This window comes from Salarias fasciatus, chromosome 23, assembly GCF_902148845.1.
Source record: "Salarias fasciatus chromosome 23, fSalaFa1.1, whole genome shotgun sequence".
Classification (NCBI taxonomy): Eukaryota; Metazoa; Chordata; class Actinopteri; order Blenniiformes; family Blenniidae; genus Salarias; species Salarias fasciatus.
In genome coordinates this window covers 23,741,247-23,760,025 of record NC_043766.1, presented here as the reverse complement: position 1 = coordinate 23,760,025, position 18,779 = coordinate 23,741,247, and the positions used below count along the sequence as shown (strand labels likewise).

General features: G+C 39.6%; 2 protein-coding genes across 2 annotated transcripts; both read left to right on the top strand.

Moving 5' to 3' along the window:
• Nucleotides 1-271: 271 nt before the first annotated feature.
• Nucleotides 272-8,889, top strand: LOC115381933 (cytochrome P450 2J2-like). Its single transcript, XM_030083575.1, has 9 exons — nucleotides 272-511; nucleotides 2,248-2,404; nucleotides 2,546-2,695; nucleotides 3,444-3,604; nucleotides 5,575-5,751; nucleotides 5,833-5,971; nucleotides 6,087-6,274; nucleotides 7,561-7,702; nucleotides 8,132-8,889. The coding sequence occupies exons 1-9, from the start codon at nucleotides 311-313 to the stop codon at nucleotides 8,305-8,307; spliced, it is 1,491 nt and encodes a 496-aa protein (XP_029939435.1). The 5' UTR covers nucleotides 272-310; the 3' UTR covers nucleotides 8,308-8,889.
• Nucleotides 8,890-12,734: 3,845 nt separating this feature from the next.
• LOC115381931 (cytochrome P450 2J6-like) lies at nucleotides 12,735-18,115 on the top strand. Its single transcript, XM_030083573.1, has 9 exons — nucleotides 12,735-13,012; nucleotides 13,833-13,995; nucleotides 14,135-14,284; nucleotides 14,568-14,728; nucleotides 15,430-15,606; nucleotides 15,703-15,841; nucleotides 16,874-17,061; nucleotides 17,417-17,558; nucleotides 17,780-18,115. Exons 1-9 carry the CDS (start codon nucleotides 12,800-12,802, stop codon nucleotides 17,953-17,955), a joined length of 1,509 nt encoding a protein of 502 aa, XP_029939433.1. The 5' UTR covers nucleotides 12,735-12,799; the 3' UTR covers nucleotides 17,956-18,115.
• The last annotated feature ends 664 nt before the right edge of the window (nucleotides 18,116-18,779 follow it).

The window sequence follows — 18,779 nt, the reverse complement described above, 5'->3', positions numbered from 1 at the left end:
TTAGCACTTTTTTAGATGAAAAATATAATGTAGACTGAAATGACAGGGGTTCCAAGTGGTTTATTCCAAATTACAATTGGACTTTTATTTGAGTGTGTTTTGAGTGCTTCCATTTTAATTAAGTTGTTGGTAAACACATGTTTCAGGTCCTCTCTTCAGTCTGTGTGTCTCATGGCACACGCCATGTGATGTCATTAGAGGGTGTGGTTCAGGACAGGGTACAAAGTTGAGAGGTGTGCAGCTCTGCTTTTGTTTATTCCCTGGCTGTCCTCCTCTGTCTGGCTGTAGTAAAACCTGTCAGAGTGTAGAAATGGAGGCCATACTCAGTGCTCTCAACTTGGAGTGGATAGATGTAAGAGGCATTTTATTATTTTTCTGTGTTTTTATACTGCTAGCTGATGTTTTGAAACACAGAACACCAAAGAACTTTCCTCCTGGACCCTGGTCCCTACCTGTGATTGGGGACCTTCATCGAATCAAACCAGCCACACTTCACCTGCAGTTCGCAGAGGTAATGTTGTTGTTAATATTATCATGCAATTGTTTTTGTTACTAGTTTTTACATTTGCATATAAGAAATTGAATGTATGCACCGAGAGCACCTAGTGTATATGTGCATCCATCAATATTTATCTGCAAGCATTGTTATTAACATATTGCCACTACAGTCAAACATGAAAACTTTGCAGGATTAGCTGAAAACAGCCCAGTCATCCCTCCAGAAACTGGGGAGATCATTAACTCAAGGAGGTGGTGCTCGAATTGTAAAGTGTAGTCACATAGTAACGTAGTAATTTACACATAATTGCATGACTGTTGTTGACTTTTTTAAGCTCATTAATGTTCAGAGACACTGAATATTTTATTTTCACATAGTTCTGAGCTTAACTGTTTGGTGTTCTTAGTCCTCAATGACGGTTCATTTGATGTCTTTGAGTATTTGACAGATGGATGAATAATTTGACTCATTCTCACAAAGTTTTAATTTTGTTTTTGTAAAGGGTTAGGGCTATGACCACGGAACTACTCAGTATTGTAGGTGCATCTCAAAAAATAAAAACTAAATGTTTTCCTTTTGTTTTAATGCAGAATTGATTATATTCATATACTTTAGACTAAACACACAAATGTTTTTTTGTTTTTTGTTTTTTATCTGAATAGTCTTGAAAAAATGAAAATGAAAAAATAGAAACCATTTCATAAGCTTAATCTCACTTACATAGTGCAGCAGTCAGTACTCCGGGAGCGCTTGATATTGTTAATATCGTTCACCCATTCAAACATGTAGCCCCATGCCAATGCACTGTCATGTAAGCCACTCAGCCTGCACTGTCAGCGATCTGGGATTTAAGGATGTTTGAACGTACAGACATTGGAAGTGGGGGGATTGCGACCTTGAAAGTCAAACCCCTCTACTGACTAATTGGGGCTCACATCAGTACCAGCATGGGGTCTAATACTGTGCTCAAGTTCTCTCACATCTGATTCAGCGGACATCAGCTTCTAACCTGCTGAATCTGGTACCCTGCTAAAGATGATTCTTTAAAATATAAACAACAACAAAAATGAAATCAGATGTGAATCATGGATTAGACTTGCACTGATTAGTGATCCAATCAGATGGATCTTTAATTTTCTTTAATGGATATTCAAGGGAACGGATGCTGGGTTTATGCCGAATTATGATGCCTGATGTATTTCTCTTCAGCTGAAATTTGCAGTATAGGCAGGTAACCAAATGTAAGCACTCGTACATGGTCTGTACACAAATGATTTGGTGCTGATATTTACATATTTTCAGGCACACCTTCAGATATTTCCCATTAAAACCTTTTGTCTCACTATTGTTTATATAAACTTTATTATGATTAGGAATGAGACGAAGTCCACACATCATGATATGTTTTAAACATGTTCAAGTGATTCAGCACAACAAAATGTGGTCTAAAATGTGGTTTTCATATTCCCAAATTCAACTTTAAACTTTATTAACAGTTTGTTCAACTTTCTGTTGGCATTCTGCAACCGGTGGTCAATCACAGAGAGCAATCAAAGTGCACCAAGTCACAAATGTCAAGTGACACAACTTTCACGTGAAATTCAAAGATAGAACAATATAGAACAAAACCTCTAGTCATACTTTTTTTATCTCCTTCTATCTCTATGGATTTTTTTTTTTTTTTTTAAGTGCCAAAGGTAGGATTCGTCAGTGTTATGTAATGGCCCCAATCTGCTGTCTGTGCTCAGTTTGCAGAGAAATATGGGAGCATTTTCAGCCTCCGTCTCTTTGGTGGAAGACTTGTGGTCATCAATGGTTTCAACCTGGTGAAAGAGGCCCTTCAAAGCGAAGACTTCATAGATCGACCCACCGTACCAATGTTTGAGACAGTTTTTAAAAACAAAGGTTGTATGTTTTGATTTTTTTTTTTTTTTTTTTGTATTTTTCAATCTTTTGTCTCAACACAGTTATAGTTGGAGTCCATTCAGTAAACAACATAATTTGTCACAAACCCCTGACCTAATGCTGCCTGGTTTGTTCCAAAAGGCCTCGTCATGTCAAACGGCAATCCGTGGAAGCAGCAGAGACGATTTGCTCTTCACACACTCAGAAACTTTGGTCTGGGCAAGAAGACCATGGAGCAGTTCATCCAGCAGGAGAGTGGATACCTCACAGAGGCCTTTAAAGAACAACAAGGCAAAAAGAAAAAAAAAAACAAAAAACAAAACCACAGCTGCTCTTCAACATTTTGGCAAATTGGCCCATTTAGCCCAATTCTTTAGTCATTTCGAACAGCATACTTACTTTTTTGGAAGGGCAAGATGTTGTTTATTCAGAGGTGAGTCGGGGAAGGTTTTCGGGACGGACAGAGTGGAAGTGAATGGTATTTTTGCTTCCCCTCATCAAACTCATCAAATACACAATCCAACAACCCCAAAACACTTTGGTGGACACGTTATAATCCGCACATTCACTACGCTGTGGAACACCATCAAATAATATTGTAGCGTTAAGACACTGAAGCAAATACTGGGAACTACTTTTTCTTTTGAAATCACTACGCCCAGACGCCATATTTAGTAAGTAGTTCCATCTTAGAAATCTTCGCATAAACAACTCAATCTGGTAATTTTGCATTCATATTTCATAGCGTAGTGAATGTGCGGATTAGAACGTGTCCACCAAAGTGTTTTGGGGTTGTTGGATTTTGTATTTGATGAGTTTGATGAGGGGGAACAAAAATACCGTTCACCTCCATTGTGTCCGTCACGAAAACCTTCCCCGACTCACCTCTGAATAAACAATAGCTCGCCCTCACAAAAAAAGTAAGTATGCTGTTCGAAATGACTAAGGAATTGCGCTAAATGGGCCAATTTGCCATAATGTTGAAGTATCCCTTTAAGGTCATTTCAATCTTGGTCATGTTTTACTCTTTATTTTACAGACAAGCCCTTCATTGCAATGCCGCTGTTGAACAATGCTGTATCCAACATCATCTGCTGTTTGGTGTTTGGGGATCGATTTGACTACGCAGACAATGATTTCAAGCTAATTCTGAAGAAATTCAACGATGCAATTCGCTTACAGGAAGGTTTCACTGTACAGGTGAGTCTCCTTTGTTCAAAAATACTTTTTATAGAAAGATTTGCAAATTGGAGTACTTTGCTGAAATCACATCTTCATTTGATGCACAAGTTTAATTTAATTTTCACATTTTATATAATTGTTTGTTTACAATGACTTTTTACTACGGTGTGTTTTTAAAAGCAAAGTCACCATATATTTCAGTTCAGATCAAAAATAGTGAATTGGTTGTTGATCAGATTGGGGAACACTGTTATATATTTATAGTTAAAGCTAGGGTTGGCGATTTGAATGAGATACATTTTTTTAAATAATGGTTAAAATTATCTTTATGACCCGATGGGAAGCAATTCATAGCGTGTTTTTAAAGTAGTTTGGAAAATATCCGCTATCTACAGCAGGAGCAAAACAGGAAAAACAGCAACCAATAGGCTTGAGGGGACACCTTTTTTTAAACCAATCAAATCCCTTCGCCGTTCGACCTGCCCCCTGCGCGTACATGTCAATGGCGTGCACTGACCCTGGTTCAGTGCGCGCGTAGAAGGATGGAGCGTTGTTGCAGAATGGCGGAGAAGAATGTTTGGGGGTTTACTTACCGTTGAGTGCGGCATAACTTGCCGTAGTGCAAATAAAGAAAAACGAAGAAACGAAGCGCTGAGTACAGGTTACTCCAGGAACACACTGGACGCGGAAGCGGCGCGCACGGCGTCTCCGCTCCCAAATGGAGCTCCTCCAATTGGGTGGGAGCTGGGCGGAGCTAGCTAGGCGGAGCCTTGGGGAGATGCTGCATGCTAACGCTAGTTTTCCAAGATCGCCAACCCTAGCTTTAATATCAAATTGAACATTTAATCCTAGAGTCATAATAAAGGATTTTCAAGACTTTAAAATGAGAATAAAGCACCTGATGAGGAATCTGACTCAATTAAGTTTATTCAAAAGCTTTAAAGGAATACTCTGAAGATTTTGGACCCACGCCCAATCTCTATCTTTTACAAAGTGAGATAAGCTCATAAATACCTTTTTTTGTGTCTGTGCGTCCAGTGGCTGGATCCCAGCTGTTAGCATCGTAGTTAGCTTAGCTCAGCTGCTGGAAGTAAAGAGGAAACAGAGGCAGACTGAGAAAGTGGACAAAATACTCCTTCCAGTGGTCCAGGGGATGGCGTATTAGCACGTGAAGTAAATCCGAATGGTTATAAACCATTTTAAAAGACGTGTTTTCCTTTTCAATCTGTTAAAATAACGTTTTGATACACACAGACCTGCGCATGCGCAGTGCTCTGTGGAAGGATATACCGGAGCACAGCAGTAGAAGCATAGACTCAGCTGCTGTGCGCCTGGTATATTCTTCCGCGGAGCACTATGCTTGTGCAGATCTGTGTATCAACACGCCATTTTAATGGATTGAAAAGGAAAACACGTCTTTTAAAATGTTTTAGAACCATTCGAATTTACTTCACGTGCTAATACGCCGTCCCCTGGACCACTGAAAGGAGTATTTTGTCCACTTTCGTCAGTCCGGCTCTGTCTCCTCTTCACCTCCAGCAGCTGAGCTAAGCTAACTACGATGCTAATAGCTGAGAACCAGCCAGTGGATGCACAGTCACAACAAAGGTATTTATGAGATTATCTCACTTTGTAAATGATCGGGATAGGGCGTGGGTCCAAAATCTTCAGAGTATTCCTTTAAACTGGCCAAAATGAGACACAGTTGACCAAGTGAACATAAAGGCAAGAGGTCACCCTTTACTAATGACAAAGCAAAATAACAGTACTTGTCATTGTTTAACATTTTTTTCCTGTTTTCTGTGATTGTCATGCATTTATACAGGGCCGGCTCTAGGCATAGGGAGAACTAGACGGCCGCCTTAATGAAAGGCTTGATAGGGCTGACTTTTATGCTTTTAAAGGTTGAAACTCAAGCATAAGGTTTAATGTTCATTCTATGTTTCCAGCTTGTGAGATGATCTGGTAACAGTTGTTCTCCTTTGTAGGCCTACAACACAATGCCGTGGCTGATGAAGTGGCTGCCTGGATCACACCAAAAGGTAATCTCTCTAATAAAGGAGATAGTGGACTTCATAGATATTAAGGTCAAAGAACACCAGAAAAGCCTGGACCCCTCATCACCCAGAGACTACATCGACTCCTTCCTCATACAGATGGGTGAGGTGAGTAAACTCATGGGTCTAGATTATGTTTGTTTGTTATGTGTTATGCATGAAATGCATCACTATTCATTTCTTCTGCAGAAAGAGGACACAGAGTCAGGTTTTGATCTTGAAAACCTCTCCGCTTGTACCCTGGACCTGTTCGGAGCTGGAAGTGAAACCACCACCACCACTTTAAACTGGGGGCTGCGGTACATGATCAAGTACCCACACATACAAAGTAAATGTGCTTATATGAGGAACTCTGTTATAGCAGACCTTCTAGAAGTTTTTTTTTTTTTTTTTTTTGCATGCACTCGGCATATTTCTACTGTTTTTTGTTTCACTGTGAGCAGAGAAGGTCCAGGCTGAGATAGATGCTGTGATCGGCTCATCCAGACAGCCCAACGTGGCTGACAGGGACCACATGCCCTACACTAATGCCGTCATTCATGAAACTCAGAGGATGGGCAACATCGTTCCTTTCAATTTGGTTCACATGGCCAGCAAGGACACCACACTGGGCAACTACTCAATCCCAAAGGTAAACAGCATACAGGCAACTCTTCACAATGTTTGAAAAATGAGAGTTTAGCATCACCTGCAAGATTTTGGGACACAAATGTGAAGAAAAAAAACCCAGAATGGAATGATTTGCAATTTCCATTCATCCATATTTAATTCCCAATAGAATAAAACATTAATATGATTTATCTTATAATCATTTTGAATGTTGAAGGCAACAACACTGACAGCAACAGGCTCAACAAAGAGTTGAAAAAAAACATAAAGCTGACAGTGAATATTTTCCACAACTAGTGAGGATAAATGGCAACATGGTATTTGCATGGCTGGTCAAGAATTTTACCATCAGAGATTAACACCAATCAGCAACAGTGTCTAAAAGGTGTGGTGCCGTTTCAGACAACTGTTCCTCAATGAAAAACTACAAAAACTTTCAAGGTCAAAGTATCGACTTTGAAGAATATCAAAAGACTCAGAGTATCTGACCAGAATGACCAGACCCGGCACCATGACAAAAATGGAAACCACACTGTTTATTGGACTCAAAATTTGTTTCAATTGACCAACAATCTCCACTGAGCTGAAGAAATTCTGAATGAACAGGATGTGACTGTCAGTGTTCTCAGTGGTGACAGTGGTGGATGACTGTAAATGCTGCATGCTGTGTTGAGCTGCAAAAATAGAACAAATGAAGGCGCATCCGTTGCTGGCAGAGCTGCAGTGTGAAGTGAGGGTCCAGCAGGAAATGCCTCAAGTCTTTCATCATCTGCTGAAGCAGCAGGTGCCCCCAGTCTGAGGATTCGCAATCACTTGGCGAGGAGCCACAGAGTTTAATAAGCAGCTCACACACACGATTGCAGCGTCATTCTGGGGTCAACACAACGGACAAAGGTGGGAGATCAAAACTGATATGGGCCATCTTTGATCTCAGATGGCACTGCAATAAAAAAAGGCATCAGTCTGTGCTAGATATGTGATCACAGTGCGCTGTGCAATCATTACGTGTTTCTCTGTGTATGCAAAAGGTTTTTTTCCCACATTTCCAATATGTTTCAGGTAATTTGTGATTTCAATCTGCCCACGGCTGTGAAAGTGACTTTCTGTGTGATAGATAGGTAAAATGTAAAGATTTTACTCTGCCCTTGATCATAATCAGCTGGAATGGCCCTCAGCCCTCCGAAGACCCAAAATCAGATTAATAGATTGAAAAGGTGGATGGATGGATGGATGGATGGATGGATGGATGGATGGATGATTAGAGAAAATATTCCAAATCAACCCTTTTAACATCACTTATCCCCTCAGGGTACCACGATAATGCCGACACTTCATTCGGTGTTCACTGATGCATCAATATGGGAAACTCCAGAGTCCTTCAACCCTCAGCACTTTCTGGATGAAGATGGGAAATTCAGGAAGAGAGAGGCCTTCATTCCTTTCTCTGCAGGTTGGTCTGCTGTTAGGATTTGAGTGATTACTGTTTTTTCAGTTTTTCATGATAACTGCAAAAACGGCCAAATAAACAACGAAGTGCCAGTTTGTAGTGGTCTTGTCTGACAGTGGTTTATCTCACACCAAGTAGTAATATTTAATTGAATGTCAGACTTTTTGATACTTTTCATGATTTAGGATAATATTAACAGCTATTGGAATCAATAGCATGACACACTGTTTTGTATTTATTAAATTCCAGCCTATTCAGTTCTAAAAAATGTTTTCAAATTAAATTATTAAAGCTTATGACCTTTTATCTCTTTTTTACTTTTTGCAATGTTTTCTCATCTAACAGTTGTTGTTTTTTTTTTGTTTTTTTTTCATCTTGGAAAAACTAATATTTAGTGTATTCAGTACAACTGAACAGTGTTTCTGCTCCCAGGAAAACGTGTGTGTCTCGGGGAGCAGCTGGCTAGGATGGAGCTGTTCCTGTTCTTCACCTCCCTCCTTCAGAGGTTTTCATTCTCAGCAGCTCCTGGAGATGAGCTCACCCTGGAATACACACTGGGAGGAATCCGTACTCCCAAACCGTACCGCGTCTGTGCTGTGCAGCGCTAAACTGCCAACAATCACAGTGTGCATAACGAATGCCTGTTCTTCACACAAGTATCTTCTAAAGCATCAAAATTGTCAATCTTCCTGTTGTAAATGACATTTGATTTGGAGTTTTTTCTTTTCCTTTTGCCGGTAGATCATTTCTGGATATCCGCGCACATAATCAAAAATTTATTTCAGACTGAATTAAAGAAGGCTTTTAATCTAATAAAACATGCATCAAAATTTCAGCTTGTTTCAGTTGTAATGAAAAATCAATGTGAAGTATTTCTAACTCAAAGTATTCAAACTTGCAAAATGTCTCAATTAATCACTTTACATGCCATGACTTGCAGCATGTTTTATTGTCTTATAACATCAAAAAGCAGTTGCTATCAAAAGCGTTCGGTTTGATTAACAAAACAATGTGAAATCTTGACTTTTTGTTATGTACTGCCTCCCCCCCCCAAAATAAATCAAGTAAATCTTGCAAAAGGTTGAGAAAAATCTATGAAAACAAGGTCGAACGAAACAAATCCTCATGCTGGAAATGATTCTTGTTAAATCATTGCTGTTTTTCATTCGAAACTCATCCCACAGTTCTTAGAAGGGTCTTTCACTGGAAGCTTTTTTTTTTTTTCAAACTCTCTGAAAGACCCCAGTCTAATCTTATCAACAGATTCGAGGAGTGGCTCATATTTGGCTGGAGAGGGAAGGAAAAAGGGCCCAAACGTCATTATGTAACACTGCTCGCCTCATATAACCTCTGCAGTGCAAAACAAGTCTGGAATTTGAACTGTTTCTGTTGGCTCGTGGACTGATAGAACTTGAATTGTGTTTAAAGTTCACATGAAGGTCTCAATAGATCTTAGTCTCACTGTTTACATTCTGGTTTGTTACTTTTTCAAGTGCTGCAAATTCAGTGTTTATGTCAGCTGTGCTGGACATGTAAAACAAGATTTATGTTTTTGTTTTGTTTCAAAATCTTGGGCTTGCTATAATTTGAAAATAAGGAAAGAAAAGAAACAAGCATACTTAAATTAAAATTAAAATGTGGGCTAACATAGCATATGCCAGCCAAACAAACCTCACTCAAAAAGAGTGACCGATGCATTTAAAAAAGAAGAGCATACAAGTGTCTAATATACATCATTTAATCTGTTAAAAAAAAAACTAAAACAACAGTGCAAAATAAATGACTGAGAAGCAACTTTTCCTAAATATTATTTCGATTAAAAAGATAATTTTATGGAGATAGTACATTTAAAAAAAGGAATCGAAATAGACAAAATGCATTTTTAATGTGTAACTGAGATTTTATAAACACACACACACACACACACACACACACACACACACACACACACACACACACACACACACACACACACACACACACACACAAACCAGTTTTACTGGTACCGACACTTTGAACAAAAGCTTGTGTTCAAAGAAATGTGGCATGACTGAGTGGAAAAATGCAGCATGTGAACCAGGGTGAAATAAAGGTCAGACTGGTGTTAGGTTGCTCGTTTTGGGGAGGGTTTGTGGGACAGCTGCCTTCAGGTGGACGACACGGTGAGTGACCCACCATGAAAGGGTCAGACTATGTTGAACTTTTGTCTATTATGTTGAACTAAATGGGATTTTTGAATGGCTCCAATTAACATGAGTCGTCTCAGTATGAAACCTGAAGGATTTTCTGTCCAGAAAGAGTCATTGCTTCATATTAATGGAAATATGTGCATATAACTGAGATTTTTGCAAAACTCCCATATTGACTTTAGATTAGAGGATTTTTTTTTTTTTTTTTAATTCTTTCTCTGCGGAGAGGATTCAAAACAAGACCTGGTGGAGGGGCGGAAGTGAAACAGAGCTACTGTCAGCAGAGCCAGCAATTAATAATTATTTAAATACAGAGAAAATAAATAAAATGTTGTTTATGAAAAAGCGATGTTTTACCTGCCATCATGTAGAATTAGGTAGTAAAGGGGATACGTGGAAACACTGTGATCAACTTCAACACTGTTGCCAAATAATCTTCCCACCAAAAAAAAGTTGTTTGTGACTAGTGAAAATGTTGAGTGGCTTGATAAGTTTGGAAACCCCTCCATCCACAGCAGCTGCTCCGCAAAAAGTGAGCATTGAGTCCAGGTTGTCATTGTGAAAGTTTATATACCATTTTTTTTTTTAATCAAAATAAGATTACCTTCCAGGTTAATGGAAACTTGTATGCTAAAGGCGGCAGAAATAGTGTTTGTTACCTGCTACTTCATTATTTGGTCTCAGTTCGACTGGATTTAGATGCATTTGGCCTGAATAAGTTGTCGATCTTAACAACTTCTTTGGTATGATTGTCAGAATAATTTTACTCATATTTAGCTAAATATTAAAATTTCTCAATATGCATATTTCTGTTGATAAAGAAATGTTGCAGCTGATTGAAAGTGACAGGTTGCTTGCAGGAAGTAGATTCAAGTCCACATGAAAATGTTGCATGACTGAAAGCACTGCTCTTCATTTTAAAAGTCTCCCCTGGAGGTGCATTTACTTACATGAGCTTCGTGTAACCAAGGTTTTAAGAGAAGAAAATACATTTTCCACTTTCACTTCTATTCACACAATCAGAAAAATATATGATTATTACACAGCACAGGATAACATGCAACTAATAAACAGCTCATTCTAGAAAAAGAAAGATTGTAGTTAAATCTCCCTGACATTTAAGGACAGCTCTACTGTTCATTGTTGAAGTTTATACTGACATCCGGCCAAGATTCAGACACTCCTCAAATCCCCCAGTGGAAACAAAAACACAAACTTTACTATCAATGAGTTTGGTGCAAGACTTCCAATGACTTTCAAAATAAGGCTGTTTTCACTGTCCTTGTCATTTAGATGAAAAAATAATTTACTAAATTTCAAACTAGTGGAAATTGAGCAGGGACCACACCACAGTTATCTGCAGTCGCTTTTGTGACTGTTGCTATTAAAATATCACAAGACCAGAAACAACCTTTCCCCTAACCTTCAGCTGAAAACACACTTCATTCAGACACTGAAAATCGGATGCAACTTTTGTTACTGACTGGTATATATTTGAAAACAAAATGAATTACTTTTTCTGAATTAGTTCTTTTTTGGAATATCTTATATCCCTAACATGTGTGTTTGAGTCAATATAAACAACCTTTTCCCTTTGTATTTACTTGGTGCCTTTTAGGTATTTCCTATTGAATTATTTTGTGTTTGAAAATTACAATATTGCTAAACTGAAGAAAAAACAAACACTCAAAGGGAGATGCAGAAATTCAATGCAATATCAGCTCAGCAAGAATTTTTTTATTGCACATAAAGATGAAAATGTTTTCCAGGGAAAATTCTCAGAGTGAGAAAGAAAGCATACTTTAGTCGGCCTCCAGGCAAGATTACTCGCATCTCTTCAGCCACCCAAAACCTTTTGGGGAAAATGCTCAAATTTATAAACATTATAATAAACTTTAAAATGTCTCACTAGCTAGGCAGCTCCCCCCAAAATTTGCGATTCTCACAAAAAGACTCAAAATGGGGAATATTTTTTCAAAATTAAATATTGAAGTTGGCTATACTGAAAAAAAGTTGTTGTTTTTTTTAACTTAGTTGCTGAAATGAGGGAAACTAAAAAGCTAAATACAAGTCTTTTATGCGCTTGATGCCCTTCATACACCATGTAGAAAGAGTATCGTTCAATACAGGCAAGCTGAGTGTTAAAAAGGAGTGTGTCAGCAGTCCTCCGTTTGTTCCACAGGTGAGGAGCACAGGAAGTAAAAACTGCTTCACCTTGATTCTTACGACTCTGGAAACAATTAACCCTCGTCCCAGGACCTCGGGGGTCTGGAGCTTTAATATTCTACTAGTAAATCTGAATATATATTTAGGCCTGAGACAAGTCAAACCCTTATGGACAGTAAGTAAGATTTTAAAGTGGAGCCTTTGACACACAGGCAGGCAGCGCAGCGACTGAAGCTCATGTGCTCCACCCAGGGCCGGCTCTAGGCAACTAGACGGCCGCCTAGGGCGCCACGTCCCGAGGGGGGCGCCGCGGTCGTACAAGGGGCGCCCCCCACCCCCCTCAACAAATGTCAGGACCGCTCGAAAAACACGCTCCCAAGGGGCGCTCGTCTCGGGCTCGCCTAGGGCGCCTCTGAAGCCCGGGCCGGCCCTGGCTCCACCCTGTACATGTTGGTGAAAACTCCACCTGAGCTGCAGCTGTCTAAAAGGTTTAGGTGACAGGCGCATGTTTCCAATTATTTTTATTATAATATTTTTTTATTTATTTATTTATTTTTACTTACTGCACCTTTAAGTGAGAGCTGTTGTCATTGTACATAGATTTACTGTTGCTGCTCTCATGCAGGCAGGCTTTTATTGTGAACTCCAGCTTCCTGTGGCTCGTGCTCCGTTTCGTTTGAGGAAAACTCTCTGATGTGTGTGTTGTGGGACCACAGCGTCGCAGTTTAACTCACCTTGGGCTGACATGGCTGGAGAGACGGAGACGGTCCTCGGGGCTCTCGGCTTGGAGTGGGTCGACGGAAGAAGTGTTTTACTGTTTTTCTTTATTTTTCTCCTGCTGGTTGATGTTTTGAAGCACAGAGCGCCAAAAAACTTCCCTCCTGGACCCTGGGCTCTGCCTCTGATCGGGGACCTGCACCGCATCAAACCCAGCAGAATCCACCTGCAGTTCAAAGAGGTAAATAACAGGAAAACACCGATATTTAACAATGATGACACTTTACTCCTCTGCTCATTAGCTATTTCTGCATGGGGTCGTTTAATTAAAGCGCTTTGCATGATTGATTACCAATAACACACACAAAATAATGAAACCTCTACTGTCAAAGGCAATGCGCATCTATATATTACACAGTGTGTGTGTGTGTGTGTGTGTGTGTGTGTGTGTGTGTGTGTGTGTGTGTGTGTGTGTGTGTGTGTGTTTAAGATAAGATGGCGTATTCTTTTATTTGTTCCATAATGGGGAAGTTTGCTTTGTTACAACAGCAAGTGGACAGTGACAGAAAAAGTTGCAAAAGAATAAGAACAGTAGTGGAAAAAATATTTAAACATTAAAACATTAGACAGTGTGTGCGTGCGCGCGCGTGTGTGTCAGTAGGTAATCCAACGCATAAAGTTAAGTACTTTGAACTATCTTGTCGGGCTTTATTGTTTAGAGATTGGTATTTTCACAAATGTATTGATTCAGTTCCCACTGAACTTATGTTGTTTTAATAAAATAACAGACAATTAACTTCATACCTCTTTGATTGATTGAGTCAGTTGGATATTTAATATTCACTCTGTATTGTCATTACCGTGGTATGTTACTTTCTGTGGTTTTGTGTGTCTATGTGTGTGTGTGTGTGTGTGTGTGTGTGTGTGTGTGTGTGTGTGTGTGTGTGTGTGTGTGTGTGTGTGTGTGTGTGTGTGTGTTTTGTTTTGTTTTGTTTTGGTTTTTGACATCTTCAGTAGATGTGTCACCTTAGGCCTGAGCCCCATGTTCTATCTGTGCTCAGTTAGCAGAGAAGTATGGGAACATTTACAGCCTGCGTCTGTTTGGCGGGAGGGTCGTGATCCTTCACGACTTCAAGCTGGTGAAAGAAGCCTTGGTACAACACGGAGAAGCCTTCCTCGATCGGCCAACAGTCCCATTATTTGCAGAACTAGCTGGAAATAATGGTAAAGTTTGCTACATTTAGTGTCAAGAAATTGGCATTTTCTTTTTCCCCCTCTAACACTTAACTAACATAATCGTAGTGTTATGCTTCCTGCTTATTTCTCGGTAAGCACAAATATTTTTTCTTTTTGTTTCTGACAGGTCTTGTGCTGTCAAACGGTCACCAGTGGAAGCAGCAGAGAAGATTTGCTCTTCATACACTCAGGAATTTTGGCCTGGGAAAGAAGACCATGGAGCTGTTCATCCAGGAGGAGTGCCGATACCTCGCGGAGGTGTTGACAGATCAACAAGGCAAAAAACAAACCGCGCATTACACCAACTTTACTTTATCTGTGTTATATTTCATAGCTATTATGAGATACATTTTTGGCATTTGTCTCTCTCGATCTTCCAGCTTTAATTTTCCAGCTCATTAAATAAGACCAGATACATGTTGAAAAGCCATCATGGTTGTTGCTAATATTAGAATAGAAACAATAGTACATTTCCATAACATTTAGTTTATTTGAAGTAAAGCTATGAGTCTTTATATCCTTTTTAAAATGTAATCCACATCTCTATTATTATTTTGCAGGCAAACCTTATAATGCACAGTTGCTGCTGAACAACGCTGTGTCCAACATTATCTGCTGTTTAGTGTTTGGGAACCGATTTGAGTACACAGACAAGAATTACCAGACTATTCTTCAGACTGTAACTGAGGTGATATATCTGGAGGGAGGTCCATGGGCACAGGTGAGCCTTTTACACTCAAACTGAATATAATTTTTCATTGTTTCAACAACAAATCCAGTTTCTTAGTCAACATGCCACATAACCTGAACCTTTTCAGCTATTCGTGTAATCTGACCGTTTTCAGATCAATTGGCTTTAAAGTTGTTGCATGTGTGCGTTCGTGGTGTACCCCATCTTTAAGTCCGTGTTAGTATGGATGGTGTTGTACTGTATGGCAGTAATGGGAGATAATGGATGAATGGATGTTAAATCTTCTCTAAGTTGTGATGTTTTAACAGGAGTCTGGGTCTCTGTGTCCTCTGGATTTTATAAGGCTGGGTGTGTCTGTTACTGTCAGACTCCACTGAATCAGAGGCGATACACACTAATTAATATTCTGTATGTCATCTCTTTGCTTACTGGAAACAAATAAAACCAAGCTGTTGTTCTTGCAGACTTATTACGTGAATTAATTTAATTGTTGAATTGTTTTTTTTTTAAAGGTTTGGAAGATGACAAAGACTGCGTCAAACATTTTCATTATTCACTTGGGAATCTGATGGCTGTTGTTTCAGTGCAGTCTTGATGTGTTTTTGATGATTATTTGCTGCTCTTGGCCGCTGATAGATTCATTATCAATAAAATTAAATTCAAATAGAGACAAAACAGTAAGAATTTCTAGTGTGTCAATTGATCTGATAAATGAATTTCTTCCCTTGTAGATGTACAACATGGTGCCCTGGCTACTGAGGTGGCTGCCTGGACCTCATCAAAAGATATTCACCCTGGTGCAGAGGGTAAATAACTTCATAGAAATCAGGATTAAAGAACACAAAGAAAACCTGGACCCCTCATCACCAAGAGATTACATTGATGCCTTCCTCGTTGAAATGGGAGAGGTGAGTCGTGTAATTAGTCTCTGCTATGCATATTGTTTTGTGATTTTTAATAAAATGTGATGACGTGTGCTTGCTTTCACCTTCTTACCTGATCAGACAGAGGACAAAGAGTCAGGTTTTCATCTCACCAATTTATGTGCTTGTGTCCTGGACCTGTTTGGTGCCGGAACAGAGACCACAGCCACCACGTTAAACTGGGGTCTGCTGTACATGATCTACTATCCTGACATACAAGGTGAGTTTTGGAGCAAATACCACCAGACTGGTCAGAAACAGGATGAAACGTTTTGCTTCCCAGCAGGTTTTTCCTTATTTAAGTCAATTTGGCAGCCTCCATGAGTATGTATTGTATAACTAACTTGAAAGGTACTTGATAAAGCATATGACTTGGAAAAGGTCAAATGAAGCCTTGTCGAACATGTTATCATCTCAGGTTTTACCTTAGCTTGGAACTCTTTTTACCATAAATGGGTCAATGCAGTTACTCATGAATATTCTGCCTGCTGATCGAGGGACTTTTACGCTCAGTCGAGACCGAGAAGACACGAAAAATTTAACAGAGAGTGAAGCAGGAGCACCTGTGGGGAGGTGAAGGCCAGGAAAACTACATTATTTTGTGGTGACAGTGGAATCACTAATAGAAGAAAATTGAGTGAACGGCAGCACATCGTCAGTGCTGTAAACTGTGTGAGAGGTGGAGACGAACTGGCATGGCACTGTCACAGTCTGCTAGAGGTGGAGGCCAGGCTACACCTGGAACCACACCGCTACACACCAAAACAGCCCAAATCCGTCCTTGAGCTGCCATCAATTGACAAAATGTCTGTATGTTCTTTATTTATTTGTCTTTCCGTCCATCTGTCCAGCTATCCATCTGTCTTATCAAATATCTAGGTTTAAAATTACTCCCATTCAAACAATTGAAGATTTAGATCAAATCTGCATGTCTTATAAATAAACTCACTGACTGCTGAAACACAGAATGCTTTTAATTCACATTATGGGTGTACTACTTTAAAAGTAGCAAGGTAGGTCACATGCTGTAAATAGTTTTAAAGTGTGAAAAAGTTGCATGCCTGAAAAAGAAAATACCTCAAAATACAATATTTGTAATTTGTAATACTCCTACCTATGTCTATGGAGAGCTGTGTTGTGGCTTTCCTGTTGTTGTGGAAGATAGGAAACGGTGTATGAGGTGTTCATTTCCCCCCTCAGTCATCTTCATAGTGTACCATTCACACTGGTTTTCTGTTTTCACTGTGCACAGAAAAAGTCCAGGCTGAGATAGACGCTGTGGTGGGTTCATCCAGACAGCCTGCTATGAGTGACAGAGAAAACCTGCCTTACACTGATGCAGTCGTACATGAGGTGCAGAGGATGGGGAATATCATTCCTCTCAATGTGATTCACATGGCTACTAAGGACACCACACTGGATAAATACACAATCCCAAAGGTAATGTTCAGAGGGCAGATGTGCTGAAAGTACTCTTATTTTTTTCTCAATTAAAAGTAGCTGTACGTCAGTGACACTGTTGAAAGGGAAAGTACTGATATAGCTAACTATGAAAAGTAAAGCTAATAACTAAAATGTACTGAGGTATCACAGTAAAAGAATACAAATGTGTGACAATCTAAAAAGCTAAATGATAAATTACAGTGTATTTACTGGCTCTCATTTGTACCACACAGCTTAAAACCCAGTAAATAATGACAATTGAAACTTTTTCCCTGTTTTAGTGTAGTATTTACTCACATTCTCAAAATTTTCCAATTTACTGCACTTACCTTTGAAAGTCTTTTCTCTGCAGGGTACAATGATCATCCCCACTCTCAATTCAGTCCTACATGATGAGTCATTCTGGGAAACGCCACACTCCTTCAACCCTCAACACTTTCTGGATGAGGATGGTAAATTCAGGAAGAGAGAAGCTTTCCTACCTTTTTCTACAGGTTAGTCCCTGCAGAAAAGACCTTAAATGCCCAGACTTGTGCTTTTTTAACTAAGGCATTAACAAACACCACATGAGAAATAAACTATCTTCGGGTCATGCATCATATGCGTTGGACGGGGTGTATTTGTATTGTGCCACAATACAGACAAACTTTGATGAAAGAAAATTTCCCATTATATGCATGAAGCGAAATTGAATTTTTTCATGTGTGTTTCCAAGGAAAGCGAATGTGTCTTGGGGAACCACTGGCCAAGATGGAGTTATTCCTCTTCTTCACCGCCCTCCTTCAGAGGTTTACTTTCTCTCCACCCCCTGGAGAGAAGCCCAGTCTGGAGTATACCTTGGGAGCCACTCGCTGTCCCAAACCGTACCGTCTGTGTGCAGTACCACGTTAGACCGTTCCACATCCTATACTTAGCACACTCGTTTCTGAGCACTACGTGTATCTTGTAAAGCCGAGGTGTCAAATCCTGGTCCTGAAGGGCCACCTCCACACATTTTAGAGTTGTTTCAGAGTTTCCTGGGTTTAACCCCACCCCCGCCCCTCGGCCCCAGGAGCAGTACTGAACACCCCTGTTGTAAAACAGCAATCCTCTGCCGTTGCATTATTTTCCTACAGCCTTTGGTAAAATACATTTTGTTAGCCTATTAGCATAATTGCCTAAGTTATATTTTGAGCATATTCGGAAAACAAGAAAAAACACACTTAAGTCAAAGAGATGATGATGGCAGTCAATGATTTTAGACCCTCACCAGTGTTCTGACAGGCTGAGGACATAATAAGGCAGGGTGATGCAACAGTGGTAGAAGAGTAAAGTCAGCCAGATATCCCAATTTGGCCCAAAAATTACTTGGGCAGTTATGCTATTTGGCTAATGATTTGCAGAGTTTTTTTTTTTTTTTTTAAGGGAATTCAGTTCATGCATATTAGATGGCAGTGTTGAGTCACTTCAGCTGCAGCTCACTCTTTTTTTTAATAATTGGCAGTTGTAGAAGGGCAGATTTTATGAAGTAATTAAGAAAGCTTTTGGTGACCTTAATGCTTGAACCTGCATCTGTGCTTTTTTGTTAGTGTGATCACCACGAAATTAATGCCTCTTACCGAAATTATTAGCACTTGCAGCCAGCTCACTGTTCATATTTGTGTAGTTAAACTGTAATCCTGTTTAATTTTCAGTGGCTAAATGGATTAAATATGCTTGTCAGATCAACTAAGTGT

Bases quoted from the DNA above. Each gene is read 5' to 3' on its own strand.
- LOC115381933 (XM_030083575.1), top strand. From the start codon at position 311: ATGGAGGCCATACTCAGTGCTCTCAACTTGGAGTGGATAGATGTAAGA. The intron at 512-2,247 runs GTAATGTTGTTG...GTCTGTGCTCAG, and splicing joins TTCACCTGCAGTTCGCAGAG to TTTGCAGAGAAATATGGGAG. The intron at 6,275-7,560 runs GTAAACAGCATA...TTATCCCCTCAG, and splicing joins GCAACTACTCAATCCCAAAG to GGTACCACGATAATGCCGAC.
- LOC115381931 (XM_030083573.1), top strand. From the start codon at position 12,800: ATGGCTGGAGAGACGGAGACGGTCCTCGGGGCTCTCGGCTTGGAGTGG. The intron at 15,842-16,873 runs GTGAGTTTTGGA...CACTGTGCACAG, and splicing joins CTACTATCCTGACATACAAG to AAAAAGTCCAGGCTGAGATA. The intron at 17,062-17,416 runs GTAATGTTCAGA...TTTTCTCTGCAG, and splicing joins ATAAATACACAATCCCAAAG to GGTACAATGATCATCCCCAC.